Below are 21,730 nucleotides of genomic sequence, written 5' to 3' on the forward strand. Positions count from 1 at the left end.
CTTCAGAATTAAATATTTTTAGAAAATGAATTAAAAGAGAGAAAGAAATGAGAATCAAATTCAAGAAATATCTCAAAGGAAAAATATGGAAAGATAAAAATAAGACATTTGGAGAACAGATCCCGGACATCTTACATACAAAAATATATTTCCAGAGGATTAAAAGAATAGGTTGAGAGACAACAATTAAGGACATTTTCCTAAGCTGAAGATAAAACTGCTTCTGTATATTAAACAGCCTCACTCATTCCCAAGCTAGATGACAAAGGAGTCTAGGCTCTGAAAATAAAGACAGAGATCTTACAAACTTCCAAGCAGAAACAAGAGGTTACCTGTAAAGTATAAAGAATCAGACTAGTGTCAAACTTCACACTTCCATCTGGAACCTGCAAAATGGTGGAAAAACATCTGCTGACTACAAACAAAAAATACAACTTGAGAATCATTTACTCAGTCAAGAAACCCCTTCCAGTCAGAGGGAAGGAGGGCTACATGATGATATACAGAGATTCTGAGAGAGCATTACCCACATAATTTAATAAGAAAAGGAACTGCAAAGTTTCTAACTAAAGAAATGAACCAGAAGAAAGGACAGAAATGAAAGAAGATGCAATACTGGTATACATATACATGCAATTAACATGTAACAATAAACTGGGCATGTGGAATATACAAGCTAAATAATACCTCTTGAAACAATAAGGATAAACTTTTAAAAGAAATTCTTTGAAATAACACACCACTAATCAAAACTTAGGAGTTGTTGGGGAAGGAAGGCAGGAAGGTAAAAGTATTCTAAAATTTGCATGAGAGACTGGGGCAGGAAGAAAGGAGGATAAGAGGGAAGTGATAAAAAATGAACACCTTGTGGAAAAAAAACTTGTGGGAGAAATAATAAAAGCATGTGCATCTGATTATAAAAGATGGGAGGAGTAAGTAAATCATTAGAGTAGAACTAACAAAGTAACAAGAGGGCAGAAAAGAATGAACAGTGACTCAAACAAACAGTAAAAATAAGGAAAATAAGAAATGTTACAACAATATAAAATAAGTAATGAGCATAAAGAAAGATGACTATAGTAGTCATTACGCTAAATATGAAGGAGTAAAATTAATGCTCCCATTAAATGAGAGATTGTAATACCTCATTAATAAAATATAATCTAGCTATATGATTAAAAAATAAAATATGATAAAAAATGACTAAAAATGGGTGGACAAAGAGATACAGATAAAAGCAAAGAAAAAGGCAATAGTGTCAATATCAGATAAGCTTAAATTAATGGTTGAATGCACTAAAGAGGTTTAAAAAATTATGTAATGATAAAAACTATATTTATGAAGAACATATAGCAGTGGAAAACCAGCACAACCATATTAGAAATGGAAGAAGAACCAGAGTGGGATATTTTAAAACATCTCTTTCGAAACTGGGCAGATTTGCTAAATAATAAAAAAACCATAATGATATAAAGAAAATATCATTTCATTTCAAAACTTCATCTAAAAGTTCATTTTCCACAAAGGAGTTAGAGTATCGGTTCTATCAGTTGTAGCTTAACAATGAGAAAGGCCAGATAAATTACAAAATCATAACTTTTCTTGAGGACAGCACTGGCTTACCTGTGGCAGGTCACAGAAGAAAGAGCTGCCAGCCACCTGGCAAACAGGTAAGAAATCAGCAACCATTTAAACAACTTCCTAATGGCAGAACGTGAGAAAACATGAAGGTATAAAACCACTGCAAGCCCCAGACCCCAGGGAAGTTCACAGGCACTAACAGACTCTTTTCCAAAGATCTCCCTAAATGAGCAGACAGGAGGAGAGAGTCTGTCCGTGGTACAGGCATGCAGGAGGGAAAAAGTAACTGCTTCAAGAATGGCATGATACCCCATACCTCCTGCCCTGATCTTTCTTTCATATAAGGAGAAAGCCTTTAGTCACTGCAAGAAAAGCAACAAACCATGTCACTTCCAGGCACAGGTAAAGACCTACTGCTGCTGGGAGAAGGGTGGGAAACAGTACAGGCCCAGGAACTTAGACCATGACTATCAAAGGATTCCTTCCACTGGGGAAGGGACAGAAAATGCTCTCCCACAAAAGACCAACCACTGATACAAGGCAAAAGTTTGGCTCCCATGGGGAAGAAAGACAGGAATGCTGAGAAAGCCCAAATGCCAGGGCCCAGGCAGATAGAACCAGATAGAGCCAGGAAGATAGAGTGAGGCTGGAACAAGACAACAGACAACTGTCTCCCTATGACCCTCTCCACAAGCCTATCAAGCACCAAATAACAACAGGAAGTCAACTGCTGAAGGAAGGACTAGAACATGATGGGAGGACAAACAAAAGCTGGGAAAATTCATTGCTGGCTGACCTGTGATACAAGAAATGTGAAGTGAAGTTCATCAGCACATGGAATATGATACCAGACAGAAACTTAGTTCAAAACAAAGAAATAAAGAGCTCCGGAAATGGTAAAATCTAGAGGTAAATAATGAAGACAGTCTGCCTTATTTTCAATTGCTCTAAAAGATAATTGATGGTCTAAAGGAAAAATAGTAAAAATGTACCATAAGTTTTATAATATATAAAGTAAAACATATGACAGTAACAGCATAAAGGACAGGGAGGAGGAATTGCAAGCATATGATTGTATTTTGTTGCCTCTTTGACTTATCTCCTTGTTGTCTAAAAGTCATCTCAGAAACAGCATGCCTTAAACTGACCTGATCTACCCACTTCAAACCTGCTCCACCCACAATCTTCCCCATCTCAGTTATTGGCTGGCAATAAAATCCTTCCAGTTCCTCAGGCTAAAACCCTCAAAATCATCCTTGATCCTTCCCTTTCTGTCACACTCCACATCCAATCCCACAGCATATTTTATTACCTCTACCTTCAAGATATACTACCAGCATTGCCACCATCTTGGTCTAAGCCACATCATTTCTCACATGGATTACTGCAATAGAATCCTACAAAGTCTTCCAGTTTACACACTTTTCTGTGGCAGACTATTCTCAACATAGCAGCCAGAATAATCATTGATCAACATATCAGATTATGTCACTCCTTTGCTCAAAACCCTGCAGTGGCTCCCTACTTTCACTCAAGTAAAATCCAAAGTCACTACAGTGACCTGAAAGGCCCTAAGAAATGTGACTCTTCTCCTAACACTCTGCCCTTCACTAACTCAACGACCTCCTTCCCTAGTACTCACCCCCTTGCTCACTCCATTTTAACAACACCGGCCTCCTCTTCCGGGAACAACAGGCAAATTCCCAACTTTCGATGTTTGCTCCAGCTTCTTACTCTGCCCAGAATGCTCATCCCGTAGAATATGTCTGGCTAATTTCCTACCATCCTTCAAATCATTGCCCAAACCTTACCTGCTAAACAAAGTTGAACTGGGCTGACTAATTTATAACATTCCCCCACACATACTCTGCCAAGTCAACCATACCCAGCTCTACTTTTTCCTTATTTCTAGAGCATTCATCACATTTTAACATAGTATAAAATTTATTGTTTATTTTCTGTCTCTCCTTACTGAATGCAAGCTCCACAAGAGCCAGAATATCTATTTTCTTAACTACTGTACCCAAAAGTGGCTACTACAGGTCTTGGCATATAGTGTAACAAAGGTTTGTCAAATGATTGTGTAAAACAAGACCGGAGTAAATAAAAATCGTGGCACATCCACAGCACAGAATGTATTCAGTCATTAAAAATAACAGCACCAAAGTAAAGGACTTGCAGGGATTTCCACAAGATACTCTTGAATGAGAAATGCTAGATGATGAAGTAAGTTTGCCCCCTTCTTATTTCTGCACAATAATTGTTTAAGGGTATGAATGTGTTTGTGTCTATACTTGTGGATACAGCATTTTATGAGTGTAGAAAAAAACTTTTTTTTATTTAGTGAAAAGGGCATATGGAATGACCTGAATTCAAATTCTGATTAATCCACTCATTATTAATATAACCTTCCTCAACATCAGTTCTCACATCTATAAAACAAGTATACTAACAACCAGCTTGCAGGCTTACTGCAGGACTTAAATATGAATTGTGTAAAGCATCCAGTGATTGTTGTCTCTGCCAGTCACCCTTCTGCTGCTAGCTACTAGCAGTTGCCCAATAAATATTTGTTGAATTAATTATAGCTGTCATCATCACAAAACACAAAATCTAGTTTCAGAGAAAACATCAGTTTAACTACATTAGTTATATATTTTTAAAAATATGTAATAACACCAGGAAATACAAAGCTGCACTGAGTCACCATCATGAAGTGTGAATGTGTGAACACAGAGAAGAGATGACATATACAGCAGGCAGTGTGGTGATTATTTTTTCTCTGATTATGGTACCAGATTAGTTATCATCAGCCACCAGGAAATGTAAGCAAACATAGACTAGCAGAATTTTAGCCCTGGATAAAAATCCATTGTTTCTTCAGGAGAGTCACCTTCTAAACTGATCAACAAAACACCTTTTCTACAAAATCTAGTTTTATATTAAAATTTATTCATGGTGTTTTTTCCTCTGCATGCTTTTGTCTTTTTAGGTTTTTTCTTTCTCATGTGTTCCTTCTAACCTTGTACAACTTGCCATTCTTTTTTTATCTTATTGTATTTTTACAAATTCAACTTTAAACCTTTATTCCAGTTATTTTTTACATGGAATTTTTCCTCACCAAATGTCTTGTCAGACAAATCTCTCATTAAGAATCAAGGTGTCCACCTTGGTTTGAAAGAGAGCGGGTTGGTATTGAGGAAGGCATAAGACTGAGCCCAAGAGGCAGCCATGAGCTGCAAGACTCTGCAAATCTCTGGGTGTCAGTGTCCTCAACCAGTACAGTGATGTGCTGGTTAGATTACTCTGGAAGTTCTTTTCAACAGTATCATTTAGGACACTACCAGAATATATTCTTTACAACTCTACTGCTCATGTACACACTCTCTCTTCCTGTGTCTAAAGAACCGCTCATCCGGGTTGTACTGCAGGAATGTTCTTTGTAGACTTTTGCCAGAATCAATACTGCAAACATGGCAGGATACTAATCAATATAGTATAATGGTAATGGGTGGACTTTATAGAGACCAGTAAGTGACTAACTGAATTTACGCCAGTCAGTCATTGTAAAATGCTCTAGATAATCTGGAAAAAGAAGAGTTACACTTTGGAGCCATGGTAGGATGAATAATGGCCCACCAAAGATGTCCACACATCCTAATCCCTAGAATCTGTGAGTTTGTTACCTTCCATTGTAAAAGGCACTTTGCAGATGTGATTACATTAATGATCTTGAGATAGGTAGATTATCCTGGATGGTCTGGGTGGGCCCAATCACAAGGGTCCTTGTAAACAGGCAGGAGGGTCAGAGTCAGAAAAGGAACTGTGACAACAGAAGCAGAGGATGGAATGATGTGGGGTCATGAACCAAGGAATGCAGACAGCCTCTAGAAAACTGCAAGAGGCAAGAAAATGGATTATCCCTTACACCCTCTGAAAGGAACCAGCCATGCCTCCCCATTTTAGACTTCTGACATCCAGAACCATAAGATAATAAATTTGTGTAGTTTTAAGCCACTAAGTTTGAGATAATTTGTTACAGCAGTAACGGGAAACGAATACCCAGTGCTGTCAATATCTTTTGCCCTGAAAAGCAGCTATGGACAAGATCCCAGGGTATCTGGAAAGTTTGAACTAGGAACTTGCATTTGTTCATGAAAAGGGCAAAGCCTAAAGGGAGACTGCCCTAGAGTTCATGGACACAGCATGCTATCAGGAGCTCCTTAGGCAAAAAAGCAGAGTTGGAAGGAAAGACAGCCAGGAATAGAGCTTCCCCAGTGGGGTCAATTCACTAATGCTGGTGTGTATTAAGTTAAGGAGATCTGGGCATCAGCAATACTCTTTAAGCTTTTACTGGAATTAGGGGACCAGAAATCTGGTACAGACATATATATTTTCTTTCATTTATAAGTTATTTCCTTTTTGCTTTCCTTTTAGTCTTTAGCTATTTTTCAAAATCCCAACTCAGCTACCAAATAGCTCCTATATACTAAGGGTACACAAATTAAAGTATGTCTAGTATAGATATAAAGGAAAACATACATCTGAAACACATAAATGAATAACAGATTGGAAAAGAGATAAAAATTTTCAAAGGTCAACATAAGAAAAACTGCCAAAATTCTGGCAAGAAGTAATAATTGAGCAAAGTTGTTACCTGTAAATTGGGGATAATAATTAGCCCCTTAAGATCATTGTACAGTAAGATGACACAACATGAGCAAGTGCATAGTAAAAAGAAAACCCAGACTTCAAAAGTGTGTGACTGTTATGTAACGGTTCCAGGCTGCCAGGCTCCTCTGTATAGGGTGCTTGAGTGGAAATGTTTAAACAACTTCTTTGGTCTGTCACAAAGTCTAGCCCTTCAAGGACTGCTTCAATTTTATTTCCAACAATTTTACCTACCAACCATTCAACTGCATCCAAACTGATTAAGAGCACAGGATCTGGTCATACTCATCAAAATCAACATCACAAGGGCCGAGCCCCTGGCGCACTTGGTAGAGTGCTGCGCTGGCAGCGCGGCGACGCTCCCGCCGCGGGTTCGGATCCTATATAGGACTGACCGGTGCACTCACTGGCTGAGTGCCGGTCACGAAAAAACGACAAAAAAAAAAAAAAAAAAAAAATCAACATCACAAGTCCACCATTTAGTCTGTGTAACACTGGCCAAACTCTCTTTGCCGCAATTGCCTCATCTGAAAATGGATATAATAACAGTGCCTACTTCATAAGGTTAATGGAAGAAAAAAATGAAACTCCATGTGAAACAAGTGCTCATTAATCGAAACAATTATTAATAATAACCCCCATGAAATTTGCCACTTCCATAAAGGCTTCTTTGATTCCCCCAGCATTTTCTGATGACTTACTGTGAAGACAAGTAAGAGTTCTCCCCTCTCTGGACTCCTGTAATACCTAGCTCACACAACCTCACGTTTTCTATCACAACACTAGTCAGACTGTATGGAAATTGTTTACTTCTCTGTCTCTCTGCCCGCAGTAAAAATTACTAATTCTGTAATTGTACTACCTAATATAGTGACTGGCAAAAATTCATATATATGATGTAAATTTGGGCATTTAATATATAAAAAAGAATTTTCTTTAATCTTTGTTGTGTACCGTATTTCCATTTTCCCAACAGAGTTGTAAGTCCCACAGTACAGAAAAAGTAACTCTTTATTTCAATATTGTTTAGTATCCTATTTCTATCAGATCCTCAGTAAATGTTGGCTGCTTTTGATTTTCTTTCACCAACATAACCTACATTTAAACATACTGGTTTCTAATATGGTATAGTTTACATGTAAGCAAATGACACCAAGATCCACCCAGTTGGTCAAGCCAAAGACCAAACCATCCTAGATTCTTCTCTTTCAGTGATCTGCTTCATTCCATCCATTGGAAGGTCCTGTTGTTTCACAATGTAAACTATCCCTTGAATCCATACAATTTCCTCTGTCCTCAATATTGTCACCTTAGTCCAAGCTCTCTGAACATCTCTTCCTCAACTATTCTCCTGCCTAGCTCAGATCCTTTGGGTCTGGGCTCTGAAGTCATCTCCTCTGAGAGTTCTTCTCTGTAGGCCTGTTTACTCTCTAATCCCTCATCCTGTTTATTTCCTTCCTTTAATTTAACACATGCTTAATTATAATATTCCTTTTTTCACTTGTTTACTGCCTATTTCCCCACACAGGACAACAAGCTCCTTGCAGACAAAAACCTTGTCTGCCTGGCTCAACTGCCTAACACAGTGCCTGCCACATATGAATGAATAAATGTCTGAACGAGAAGAAAAACTTACATCCTAAAATAAATCTAAAGGGAAGGCTGGAAGTAGTATATTTCCCACTTTAACCTTTTCCTTAAAAATCACAGAATCTGAGAGCCTGAAGGAACCTTATGCTTTACCTTTCCACTTTTCAGGTTCAAGCATAATGTCAAATACCACCATCCACTGAGTAATCTTATAAGCCAGCTAGGAAAAAATGGTCATGATGTAAAAAACATAATGTAGTGAGGTGTTTCCTTAACTTTTTATTGCAGGTATCTTAATGTATTAGCTTTGAGTAACTAATATTAATTTTTATCTGCATAATACTTTACAACCTAGAACTCCACATCTTTATTGAAGCATTAAACTGTGCTCATGAGATAACACACAGCAAGCACTTAGAACAGGGTCTGGCACATGGCATGCAAAAAGTATCACTTTTACTTTTATTATTCTTATCATTGGCAAATTGCAATGTGTGTAAGTGTGAATAACTCATTTCTTGCTTTTCTCAAGGGCTTTCCAGCTGATTCTCCTTTACTTGTTGTCAATATTAGATTTTATACTTAAAAAAAAAGAAAAGAAAGAAATTTAGAGCAACAGGTCTGCAAAAAAGGATAACTACAAAGAAAAAAATCCCATAGGACTAAGGTAGAGCCAGGGAATTATGTGATTTTACTGCAGTGACCTCACTAGGAAACATTGCACAAAAAGGGGTGGGTCTAGAAAAGGATTGGGGGACTCATTGGTAAGGGAATCCCAAATCAACCTTGAGAACGTAATGGGGGCAGAGTTTCCAGCAAGACTTCCCAACCTGGATTAGGGGAATCAACAGATGAATTTGAAATCAACAGATGGCTTGAATTGTAGTCGTTTTCAAAACAGGAGTATTACACATGCATGCATGTCATAAAAGTGTGATAAGATATCTGTAATTTCCAACACGTATCTAAAATAGTATATTCCAAAATTTGTTTAAAATAGCATGAAAACTTTTAAGTAAAGTCCTTAATACAGCTGTTGATATCACTCACTCTTCTCGGACTCCTTGATTTATGGTCAGAGTTAGGCCAAGTTCAGGTAATTCAGAAAATATTTAAGAATTGAGAGACTGAGTGAGTATACAAACAGGTAAGGGATGCATTGATACTCAGCTTCAGCCTGAGTATTTCAGCCTACAGTTCTGCTGAAATCTGCAGTTTGGCTTCAGCTTTGTCCTCTGTCTTTGGAAGGCAAAGGAGCTGACGCCTATTTTAAGGTCATTTCTGGACCTGATGAACCTGTCCATAATCTTGTGGTTGAATATCTTGGGATCATAACTAAACTATGTCAACAATAGTTTGGATTTATTGCAAACATGTGCGTATTCACTTTGAAATATAAGTAAGCACTCTAAATGTTATCTGAATAAAAAATTCTATGAGTTTTATACCAGTATATTAAAGTTGCACTAGCCAGGAAAAAGATAAGTGTCCACTTATCGATGTAATAGGAAAATGTTGCAGTAATATATGATGATTTTGGAAGCTATTCATTCTATGCCCCAAAACAATTAAGTACTTCCAAATAATTAAATATATTAAAAAATGAGTTGAAATTAATAAAAAATATCAAAAGAAAATACATTGGCAGCTGCTTCTAAAAACCTAATAGCAATATAAGGCAAATAAAAGGGATTATGTGATAATTTTAATCTTTGTAAAGTTTTTTCATGTAATATTATTCATAATATTAAACAAAATAATTTGTAAGAACTGTGTTTTTAATTTTTAAAGTAATTACATTTAGGCCAAAGACCTTCAAGAAAAGTCCATTTGGGAATTTTTCACACTTTGTGAGAATGAATTAAAAGCAGAATTTCGACTCTGTACAGAAGTCATTTGATGGCTGTGGAAGAATGTTTATTTTAACATTTGGCCATTTTGGCAACATCAATTCAATACACTTCTAATTCAGATAAAATATTTACTCCTGTTTTTCACATTTTAGCATTCTCCCAAACTCGAGTTTGAAAAACTAAATACGTGGTTTATTTTTTCCAGTTTTGCCCTGGAGGATGCTTGTACGTCATGTTGTCAATGGAGCCCTATCTGGATATTTAGGAGCACTGTCCACTCCTCTTCACCTGCTCTTTTGGTCAGAGGATGGGGTTAGGGGTTAAATTGATGAAAGGTATCCTGCGGTCTCTGGGTGCATCCTCTGAACCTTTGGTTAGCATATCTTACCTGAACAAGCCTGCTCTTGCCCAAACCTCCATTTTTCAAAATATCTGCTAACAAAGGGGGATGAGGGAGGTGGGGAAGGGGGCAGTAATAAGGGTTTATAATATCATAACAAATGTTCTGGAAAGAACATGAGTTTTAGACTCAGAAGCCATGGGTTTGAAGCCTCACTAACTCAGCAGGAAATGTAACTGCAAAATATCTGTATTCTCGTCTTTTAAATGAGGATTAAAAATGATCTCACGGGTGTTGTGCTGGTGAAATTAACGTAGGTTAACCACTAAGTTTGGCCCTGGCACAAAGTATCTGCTCAGTAAATGGTGGCTCTCATTATTCTGGGCGCTTCACTACGGCCTTCATGGTTCCGGATTTCACAAATCCTGCGGAACGACTATGGTGTTTATAACTTAAAATCCAAAGGTTTGGAGCGTTCCAGTAACCTCTCTTCCTAGGCCCTTGCCTTCAACATCCAACATTTCCAGGCCATTTCGGCATGCACAGTGCAATGTGCTTGCCTTGATCACAAGCCTCTAACTTTCTAAAAGAACTGATCCTATGTCAGAGAAAATCCAAAAAAAGCAGAGAGAAAAGATCAGAGATTCAAAGATTATCTAACTCGCACATCCCGGAAGCCACAGAACACATTCTGAAAGGAGGGAAGGAATTCCTGGGAGTCTTTATGAGATTCTAAGGTCTGTGTCGTGCTGTGATCAGGGATGGTGCCTTTCTCCCCCACCCCCACCCCCATCCTCACGTGCACTGTGAGGAGTTTCTGGCCACATTAATTCATCCCAAAGGAAGAAAGGCGGCGGCGGCTGCAGGGGAACTGCGTGCGTGCGAGTGAAGACGCCTTCACTAACGCAAGTACGCAGCCCACACCCGTAACCGAGGAAGAGGGAGGCTCCAGCCGGACTCACTTCCTGCAGGGAAGAGGAAAGACATCTTGCCTCAAGGAGGCCGGCGGCAGTTCCTCCCCTGGACCGGCCGGCAGCGGAGCGCGCCCCTGCCGACACCTACGTGGCGCTCCCTGCTCGGGAGGCGCGGCGAGCAGAGGCCGCCCCCGCCGCGCCCCGCGGTCCCCGGCCTTCCCTCCGGACGCCCGGCCCGGGCGAGGGGCGACCGGAGTGAAGCCCGCGGCGACCCCGGCTCTACGGCGGAGCGACTCCCGGAGGCGCAGGGGCGCGCAGGCCGCCGCGGGTCACCCACCTTTCTCACTCTGCGGGCCGTGTAGAGCCCCATCCCGTCCTGAACCCGGGAGGACTTCAGGGAGAACCTGTCCGGCACATACATGCCCAGCATTTTCCCGGCCGTGGCGACCGCCGCCTCGCTCAGCACCGGTGCTCTGCGCCCGGGAGGCGACACATCGAATTTGGGGTGCCGTGGTACAGGGGAGAGGCCGGCGGGGAAGGAGGAAATGGAGTTTTCCTCCCAGAATCCCCACCTCCCCGCTGACTCCAGGATCCCCCGCGGCTCAGCCCCTCCTCGTCCCGGCTCGGGCTCGGCCCGGAGCCGCCGCAGCCATTGCTGCCGCGGGGCCGCGGGGGGCGCGGGCTGGGGCGCTGCGGGCGCCCGGACGCCGCGCGCTGATTGGCCCGAAGTTGGCGGCTCGGACCCGCGCCCGGGCGCGGATTCCGGAGCCGGGCTGACCCTGAGCCTCAAACCCGGGCCGCGCGCCTTGGCGTGGCCGTGTGCCTTCCCGCCTTTGTCCCGCTCGGGGTTTGCGAACCTTGAACCCCTGAACTCTTACTGCCTGTCGCAGAGTTTTACTCGTTTCTCTTCAAATGCAGAAGGAAATGGGTCTTGACACAGCTGGGGGCATCCTCCAAAACACCTTTGTCATGTTCCTGCCTCTGGAAGCAAGCTTATTGCCCGACTGTTGAGAACAGCCCCTGAGGTGCAGGACATTTCCGTGCTGCTCACGTTTGAGTGGTGCATCCTTGTTTTTTTTCATGCTTGTTTCAGAGGTTCGCGGGATCAGAAAATATGTTGTTGAACGTACCGGAGAAAGGGGGGTATACACAGCCAGCAACGAACCCATTTCAAGTTAAAAACTTGTCACAGACAATTTAAGTTAATGTTCAAAACGGTTGCGTCTAGTTCTTTTATGGTAATGTAACCCCTGGGAGGTTCTCAACACTTCCCAAGATACACTATTCCCGAGTCCTCCCTTGCTTGAAAATCACCAGACCTGTTCTGGATTTTTACCCAAAAAGCAGTGAAGATGGGGGAGACGGGAGGGAATGCCAAATAATGAATCTGGTAGAACAACAATGAAATAACGTTTTAGTGTTCTTAATAAAGTTAGTAACTTGTGCGGTGTGCTTATGCTTACAAGGAGCCTTTTTCAGACTTCAAGATGACACCTGAGACTTCTACTCTTTCCTCTTGATATTTTATTGTAGTTTTCTACTGGCGGGTATTTTCTCAGAAACCATTTGATGTTCCCAATTGATGTTCTCCTTATAAACCATTAAAAAGCACATAATTTTGGCAAAATTAAAGACTACACACACACACCATGGGAATTATTCCTGTTTCTTCAGGATAACGCCTTGGAACCCAAACAGTTCCTAAGTAGATTTTTATTTAAGTTTAGAAAAAGTTTAAAAAAAAAAAAAAAAAACAGTAAGGGAAAAATGCAATAGCAATATTTGGAGAGTTTAAAGAATAGATTGAATGATTAAATAATCCTCTTTCTGAGAAACGTAAGGGAAAGGAGGAGCAATGCCTCAATCGCTCTGAGTTTTGATCTCTGATTTGCCATAGATAATGATGATCTCTAAATTTATGTAGGGGTAAATAAATTAATAAATAAATACAAAGTTTGGGGGAAATTTGGAGTTAGATGGGTTTTAGACACATAGTAGATGTTAATTAAATACTGCTTCAATGAAAGTCAGTTCTGAGATTGATCTGAGATTTTCAGACTAGTCTATGGTGAGCCAAGAATTCACTTTGCTCTTTGCTGTGCCTTACAAGAATCTGGACCAAATACATTGTCCAGGGATCCTTTGAACCAGGACTGAAAATAAGCCAGACCAGATCCATTAGACCCAGCTGGAACCAAACCACAGTCCAGAGAGTGGGGCTTTGGCATTTTCCCCAGGGCATTCAGAGCTTTCAGTTAGTCTTTCAGCCACCCTCAAGCCATACTGGGTTCTCTGTTAAATGTTCTGCCATGTCTCTTTGGGCACAGAAGTTTCCACAGCTTTTGATCACTAGAGAGGAAAAGAAATGGTTTTTTGGTTTCAGTCTGACACAGCCATCACTCTCTGATGACCCTTGCTTTGGCATATCCTTCTTTTGGTTGCATGCTACGATTCTAGGCTGCCAGATTGAGAATGCTCATCTCTGAATGTAGACATCTTTACTTACTGGGAAATGGCAAAAAATAAATTTTAAAAGATAAATCTAAAATCAATGTGAGAAACTTTCCAAATTTTTTATGAATCTTGGTCAGAGATTTGCTAAAATGGACACAAACATTGGTGTATTTCATTAAAGCATGCAGTGTTCTTTTTATCTATTTAATGACATATTCTAAAGATCTACTAACTAAAACATGGGAACCAGCAATAAAAAGCTCTTAATAGTAAGTTCCATTACAACACATAAAGAAGGATATGTGTTTGCCAAATCAAAATGCACAGTACTGACCGGAAATTTGATTTTGAAGCTTGTAAGACAGTGGTTGTACCGTGAGTCATTTCTTAAAACTTTAAAAGCTACAAAGTGACCTTTCAATATTATCTTTGAAAAACGGGAAATTAAAAGTCTGCTTTATATCAAGAGTTTAAGTCCAGTCTTAAAAAATAAATAAAATCTAAAGGTTGGTATTAAAGTACTACCACACACCTGATTTAATTATCCTAGAAAAAACTGTACTATCTTTACACAATAGAAATGATTTTATACACATTTCTTCTTACTTTCAAATTTGCTGTTGGAAGAATTTTTTTTTTTTCATTGATATGCCTAAAGAAAAGCTCTAGTTGAAGAATTCAAACTTGTGTACTTGTGTGGGCCTTGTTTTTTCATTTCAAGGAAGACTTGAATTATAATTCCATATTAATTATTTTACCACACATACTGTCTAATTCTTTTGATTGCATCTGGTTGTTAATGACTGTTTCCAAGTGCCATGGTAGCATAAAAGCCTCATACAAAAACAAAAATAAAAACACCACTGAGGTTTATTTGTCTTTAGTTTCCTGAGAGTCAGAGGGATTTTGCAGTGAATGAATATAAAATCAAGTTTCCAGAGCAGAAAAGAATAAAGATTTATTTGATGTGACAAAAAAGAAGAAATTTGTTAAAATCCATAGTAGGTGTGTCATATTCTTGCTCCGAAGCCATCTCTCCTTAGCATTGATTCCCCAATAGCAATAGCATCATGAAAAGATGGCCCTGAAACTCGAAAAAGTCTGAGTGTTAAATTTTCCTTCCTTAATTTCTTCGTTTTAAGTGATGGCCCCACACACTTGTATGCAATACTAAAGAAAAATCATAAGATCCTTTAACTAAAAGAAACCTAGAGGTAGTAGGGGCTTAAGTAAGGTTATAAAGAGAAAAGCTGAAGTATAAATTAGTGATCATCTCACCCCAAGAGTCAATGCTATTCACTGAGCAGAGTATGGAAGGATAACCGGAAGCTGAAGGAAAATGAGAGGAGTAACCAAAGTTAAGTTTTCATGTATTGAGTGCCTAGTATATGCCAGAAACTAGACTGGGTTTTTCGTATCCATTACCATAAAGCCCTAGCAGCCTACCAAAGTTCCAACAAGAAGGAAATGGACAGAATTGCTGAAGAATATAGACAGCAGGAGTTCAAGAAGGAGGTTTCAGTTGACTGAGAAGTTCCCATGAGAGAAGCAGGATCCAGCAGAGAAAACAGAGAGAACTTAAGAGAGAGAGAGAGAGAGAGAGAGAGAGAGAGTGTGTGTGTGTGTGTGTGTGTGTCCTGAATATCAGCTTCCAGTTAGGCCAACTTTGACCTTACATCTCTAAAAAAAAGATTCTTTCAAATCTTATTATCAGGTCTCAGCTAGCACAAACAGTAAGTATTCCCAGTGGTATTGAGCTTTTTTTCCCCCTATAAACCAAAGATATCTCTCAAGTGACACAGAACCAAAATCAATGAGCCTTCTTTGACTCCAGTGACCCAGAACCAAAACCAGTAAGCCATTCGTGACTTACAAATAGATGCAAGAGATGTCCTCAAAAGAAGGTGCAAAAAGATGCAGCCTTCCCAAAATCCAGAACCATTCCTAAAGATAGCCGAAAGAAAGACAGACACATATAACACCCACCGTCCCAACAAAATGGTGACTGAACTATTTTTAAAACCAAGGGCAACTTCTTAACAGACCATTTCAGGTGAGTAGGAGGAATCTTAGTTTAAGTAACCATTTTCTATAAATTCTCTGAAACTATGTAAATAAAGTAATAACAGTAATACTATCTTACTAATTATTGTATTTAGGAATAATACAGGAAAGAACTGACTTTTTCCTTAGAAAATGTTATTTCAAATAAACATCAGACTTGAGTGCTGATGTCTTGGTGACCTCAATTAAAAAAAGAGCACTTACACAGCCAGTGATGTAATTCCCTACTGAATTAGAATCTTGTAAGGCCTTCTTTCTACCAACTGTTTATTTCTTATGTTTGGTGCTTGAAGTTTCAGGTAGTATTTCGTCACCAGAAAGGTAAGGTTCTAACACCATCCTGTTACACTGAGTATAAAATCCTGGTAAATTAGCATTGTTTTTTTGTTTGTTTGTTTTTTAGAAGGCTGGCCAGTATGGGAATCTGAACCCATGACCTTGGTGTTATAAGGCTGTGCTCTAATCAGCTGAGCAACTGGTCAGCCCAATTAACATTGTTTGAAGGTTATCAATTTTAGAATTTCTCTCTTTTGTTTGACATTGTAACTGAACGATGTATTAACATACAAAGGGGTCTGCAAGAAGTTCACGAAAAGTGCATATTATGAAAAAACTATTCATGGATTTCAACAATTTTTTGCACCAAAATAAACTCATACTAACTTGTTATAACATGTCTGAACAGGATCTAGTTTAAGGCACTAAAAAGGATAGGACATCAGTGTGAAAAGAGCCCCTATCAGAGCAACATGAATTCTGCTAAAATTAAAGCAAAAACAAACATCAAATAGATGGTGAAGCTTGGGTGGAAGAATGGTGAAATCATTGATGCTTTACAAAAAGTTTATGGGGACAGTGCCCCAAATAAATCATTTGTTTACAAATGTACAATTCATTTTAAGAAGGGACAAGGAATTTAACCATGTCAATGCAGTCTTTTTTTTTACATCATTTACTGAAGAAAAATGGGTGGTTCCCTTTCAAGATTTTTTTAAGATTGAGAAACAAAAAGAAGTCAGAAGGAGCCAAATCAATAAACTCTCACAAAATCACCCTTGTTTGATGAGAGGACTGAGCAGGCGCATTGTCGTGGTAGAGAAGGACTCTGTTGAAGATGAAGCCCCTAGCAGCAGACCACCCACATCAATTTTCAAGGAAAAAGTTCATCTCGTTCTTGCCCTAATTGAAGAGGATTGATGACTAATGGAAAAAACAATAGCCAACATCTCAATTAGTTCAAATTACATGATTCTGACTGAAAATTAAATTGAGCAAACTTTCTACTTGATGTGTGCCAAAATTGTTGCACCCAGATCAGCTGCAGACAAGAGCAGAGCTTTCAATGGATATTTTAAACAAGTGAGATTGAGATCATGAGGCATTTCTTTGAAAAACTGGAACAGAAGATTAAACATGTCTTTGCCAGTACAGTCCTAAAAACAAAGGACAATCAGAGCCATGGCTACCAAGAAGTGGAAGTGGTCCAGTCAAACCAAAAGCAGACAGGTCAAGAGCAATGGTCATGGCAACAGTTTTTTTGGATACTCAAGGCATTTTGCTTGTTGACTTTCTGGAGAGCCAAAGAATGACAACATCTGCTTATTGTGAGAGTGTTTTGAGAAAGTTAGCCAAAGCTTTAGCAGAAAAACACCTGGGAAAGCTTCACCAGAGAGTCCTTCTCCACCACCACAATGCTTCTGCTCAGTCCTCTCCTCAAGCAAGGGCGATTTTATGAGAATTTTGATGGGAAATCATTAGTTATCCACTTTACAGTTCTGATTTGGCTCCTTCTAACTTCTTTTTGTTTCCCAATCTTAGAAATCTTGAAAGGGCACCACCCATTTTTCTTCAATAAATAATGTAAAAAAGACTGCATTGACATGGTTAAATTCTTTAGGATCCTCAGTCTATAGATAGACTATATGGCTGGTATCATCACTTACAAAAGTGTCCTCAACTTGATGGAGCTTATGTTGAGAAATAAAGTTTATATTTTATACTTTTATCTTTTAATTCCATTTTTTCATGAACATTTTGACATCCCCTCATTTTTTTGCACATGAATGAAGAACATTAGTTTTTTACTTGGCCTCTTTAGGTGAGCTAAAGGTAATAATGTTTATTAACATTGGTTTCCTGTGTTTGAAATAGTCTTTGTAGTTGGGCAACAGTATATTAATGTCACTTATTTCTAACATAGTGAAAAATTTTCTGTTGCTGAAATAGGTCTCTAGATTTTACCCTAACTTGTGAAGTATAGTATTTAAATAATGTACCTGAATTAAATAAGAAACAATATATAATTTTGAAGGTTACTAATACTGTTTGCCCTGCAGGTAATTTTAATCCTTTGTTATAATTAACTGGTCACCATATGGAAAATCAAATTGAAAGACTTCCAGCTACGTTAGATATAGTCCCTGGAGAAAAGATACAAAATTATAAATAAATTTTAAAAAATCAAATACAGCAAAAATAACAGATTCTCTTATACCATTGATTCCAGTGTTTCCTCCATGAGTTATAACATAGCCAGCCTTTGCACTGCTGTTCTCTTTTTGTGAGGAATTCAGTTATTATAAGCCTCTCTTTATTAAAGGCAACTATGTAGCTGTGAAGGAAAAAATTGGCATTATGCTGATCCTTCAACTCATGAGTTCTGAACTTTTCAGCAGAATTTTACCATAAGAAACCTTACACCATAAAAAAGCAAAAGCACTTCTTAAAAATCACACAAGCCATACCAGAGTCTGTGCTAAATTATATAGGTTACCCACAAAAATGGCTTCTGGAACCCTCTTCCTCTAAACACAACTGCCAAAATAATCTCCCTCTACTGCTTCTACCACGGGAAACTCCTTTGTATTAAAAGTGTTTCCAGTCTCCATTGGAGTAGTGAGGAGCCAGGGAAACATCAAGGATTTTGGAATCAGGGAATTCCAGATCTAAGATGTAGTAACATGAGACCATGGGAAGTTAATAACCACTCTAAGACTCCGTTATTTTTTCTGTATAATAAGGATGATAATGCCTACTTTGCAGAGCCCCAGGCATAAGTGGACATTATTGTTGTTATTATTACCATGGATTAAGACTAAGACTAAGTACAGCTGTACTTCAGTGTTCTTCACCAAGCCACGTGGGCTTTGCTGTAATTATAAAGTGAGTCTGTTACTTTGCACTGTGACACATGGCAAACTCCAATCATACTTTCAGGGTAAGGATGATAGCTTCAATATCTGTATAATGCTGGCTATAAGATAATGATGCTTCCACAGAGGTAGCCATGATCCTAAAAATTTACAGTGAGAGCTTCCGGGAAACGTTTTTTCCCCTGTGGGTTTATAGATCACATTTATCTCCAAAGGGAGAGAAAATAAGCCCACCAGTAGTTAAATTGTGTTAAACATATTTTGTCATTTTGAAATTCTTGTTTATACTTCCAATTTATTTAAAACTTCGTAAGAAGTTCTTCAATTTTTAGTTCAAATTTTGTAGTATCTACATAAAAATAAACCTTTAAGATCATACATTCCTGCAACAAATACTTACAGAATTCCTTATTATGCACCAAGCACAAAGAATAAGCAACACTATTTATCAGACTTGCAAATACAGGAGTGCATGAAAATATTTCTGTAACTGGCACTACTTCAGCGTGAGGAAGAGGAGTAAGGGAGCCTGTTTAATACATTACAAAGAATGTCTCATGCAGTCGACATTACTGCCCTAATGGAGGCAGAGTACATTGGGTCTGGGGGGAAAGTCTTCATAACAAGAAGGCTTTAACAGCATTTCTGTCACTACAGTATTTTCTTACTAATAAGAAGGGAACACAGAGAAGAAGCATTCAGGTCAGAGACAGAGCACTGTGGTCCTGCACAATAACACAAAGATCTTGCAGAGATCACAGCAAAGAAGCAAAGTCTTTTCTAAGCATCAGTTGATGAAACAGCATTAATATATTGTGTTTGAGCAAGTGCATAAGCAAAGACTGAGATTCTGTAGCAAGTTTCTAGAAGGTAGAAGTTGACATGACATCTTAACCTGAAAGAACAATTGTAAGGAACATATTAAACATGATAGACACAGAGGAGGAGTCACAAGGGCAAGAATTGATTCTCTGTACTTGCATTAGTCCATTATCTATTGTTTATAACAGAATACCTGAAACTGTGTAATTTATAAATAATGAAATTTACTTCTTACAGTTTTGGAGGCTGGGAAGTCCAAAGTCAAGGAAACATCTGGTGAAGGCCTTCTTAGAAGTAACTCTCTACAGAGTCCCTCAAGGGTGCAGAATACCATATGGTAAGAGGTACAAGAGTGCTCTCTTAAAGCCACCAGTGCCCCTCCCATGATAACCCACTCATCCTTTAACCTATTAACCCATTAATCCATGAATAGATAATCCATTCATGAAGGTAGAACCCTCATGATCCAATCACCTCCCAAAGGCCCCACTTTTCAACACTGCCATTTTGGCGATCAGCTTCCACATGAGCTTTGGAGGAGACAAACATTCAGACCATGACAGTATTCAAGGTTAGGAAATGGGGAAATGGGACAAGTTCTGGAACCTAACACATATAGTACGTGTAGGAAATTATACATGTAGCAAACTAGAAATCATTATGAGGGTTAACCTGCAAATGGCTCTCATTGAGAGGATGGGTACTATCATCTTAAACAAATTTTTCATCAGGTGCTTAAAAAATTTCTCCAAAACTAATTAAATATCAATAACAGAACTGAACAATCTGTGTTTTGCCACCAAAAGTCTGATGCTCAGTGGGCAATGCACAATAAGGAGCAGACCTTGCAGAATTCTGTCTACATGAGACTGGATTTTTTCTGGGTATACTACATTATTCTAATATTTAGAAAAGATCATTAAGGTAAATATCAAAATATAAAATAAAAATATTTGAAATCTTTGTAATACTTTTCATACAATGAAAATGTAGAGATGAAATAATGAGTTAATCCTAAAACTATTTGGCTAATTTATTTTGGATTTCCGGGCCCAATATTTCACACACTTTCCTCTCTTACATCTCCTTTATTTCCTTTCCCTTTTCCTGCCCGTCTCCTGGAGCTACAGTGGTATTATATGCTGTAAAAAATATTTTACTCATGCAATTGCAATGCTTCCTCACTTTCAAGCTCAGTAGGGAAAAACGTAGAGGTGTTTAATTCTCCAGATTTATATTTTTTCATGGGAAATGAAAGTCTAAATCTAAAAAGTAGCAACTTGTAGTAAAACATTATTTTTCTTCTTTTCCCAGTATGTCTAAATGTCATCAAGTTCAAATACTTTATTATAGATAATCTTAGCCAATTTAAATGTCCAATTTCTCAATAAAACATAAATCAGGAAAAGTCAATATCTTTGCAAATGTGATTCCAAATTTTGCCCTCAGAGAGTCTAACTCAATTTCCACTCACTTCGGTGGGAGTTATAAAAAATAGATTTGAGGTGAGAATTTGGCCCATGAAATTTAAAATGATTGTAGGGTAGGTAGGGTAGGTAAAATATTTCTTATGCTCATGATTATATAGTAGTTGTGGAATTTTCAAAAGGAAGACATTAAAAAACATAATATAGCAAAATTCAATTAAAAAGTTGTTAATTTAACTAGCTTTGAAGAGTTTTAACTTAAAGAATATACCTAATCAAGAAAGTTTTATTCATTCATTCAAAAATATTTATTCATACCAACATCACTTTTTCAAAGGATAAATATTTTCTAGCCAATAATATTCAATATGACAATTAGTTCTAATGTAAAACCTGAAAAATCTCCAAGTATTGCCTAATACATAGTACAAAAGAACCATTTTGATCTATGGAATATATTTAGTTGCAAGCATAAGATCCTACAGCTGTTTCTGGGAAAAATAGTAAGATAACTTAAAAAATAAAAACAAAAACAAAAACTGGCTTTAATTATTTTTTTCACTGAATTCATGAGTCAAAAGTTTATTTTAGACCTTTAGTGACAAAGCCTCAATAGGTTTAATTATTCTTATTTCCTCCCCTAGAAACAGTTCTGCCAGCATCTGTGCTTAAAATAGTCACTTCTTGTTTACCAGATGCCTTTGATTTAGTATCATTCTTAACTTGCTCCTGCCCCTATCACTGGTAGTACCATAGCTTAGACCCTAAAGCCCCACATTTATTGTAATTCTTATATGTCCCTATTCCAGCTCCTTTTTGCTTGAATGCACTGTTGAGATCACTGCTAGATTAATATTCCTAA

General features: G+C 38.3%; 1 protein-coding gene across 1 annotated transcript in view; it reads right to left on the reverse strand.

The window, feature by feature from the left end:
* PRDM5 (PR/SET domain 5) overlaps nt 1-11,379 on the reverse strand; it is a 243,976-nt gene extending 232,597 nt beyond the window's left edge. Inside the window, exon 1 of the mRNA XM_063108707.1 lies at nt 11,287-11,379. Coding sequence (XP_062964777.1) covers nt 11,287-11,379 — 93 coding nt within the window. The remainder of the gene's footprint in view (nt 1-11,286) is intronic.
* Nucleotides 11,380-21,730: the final 10,351 nt, after the last annotated feature.

The sequence above is a fragment of the Cynocephalus volans genome, chromosome 9, assembly GCF_027409185.1.
Source record: "Cynocephalus volans isolate mCynVol1 chromosome 9, mCynVol1.pri, whole genome shotgun sequence".
NCBI classification, from domain to species: Eukaryota; Metazoa; Chordata; class Mammalia; order Dermoptera; family Cynocephalidae; genus Cynocephalus; species Cynocephalus volans.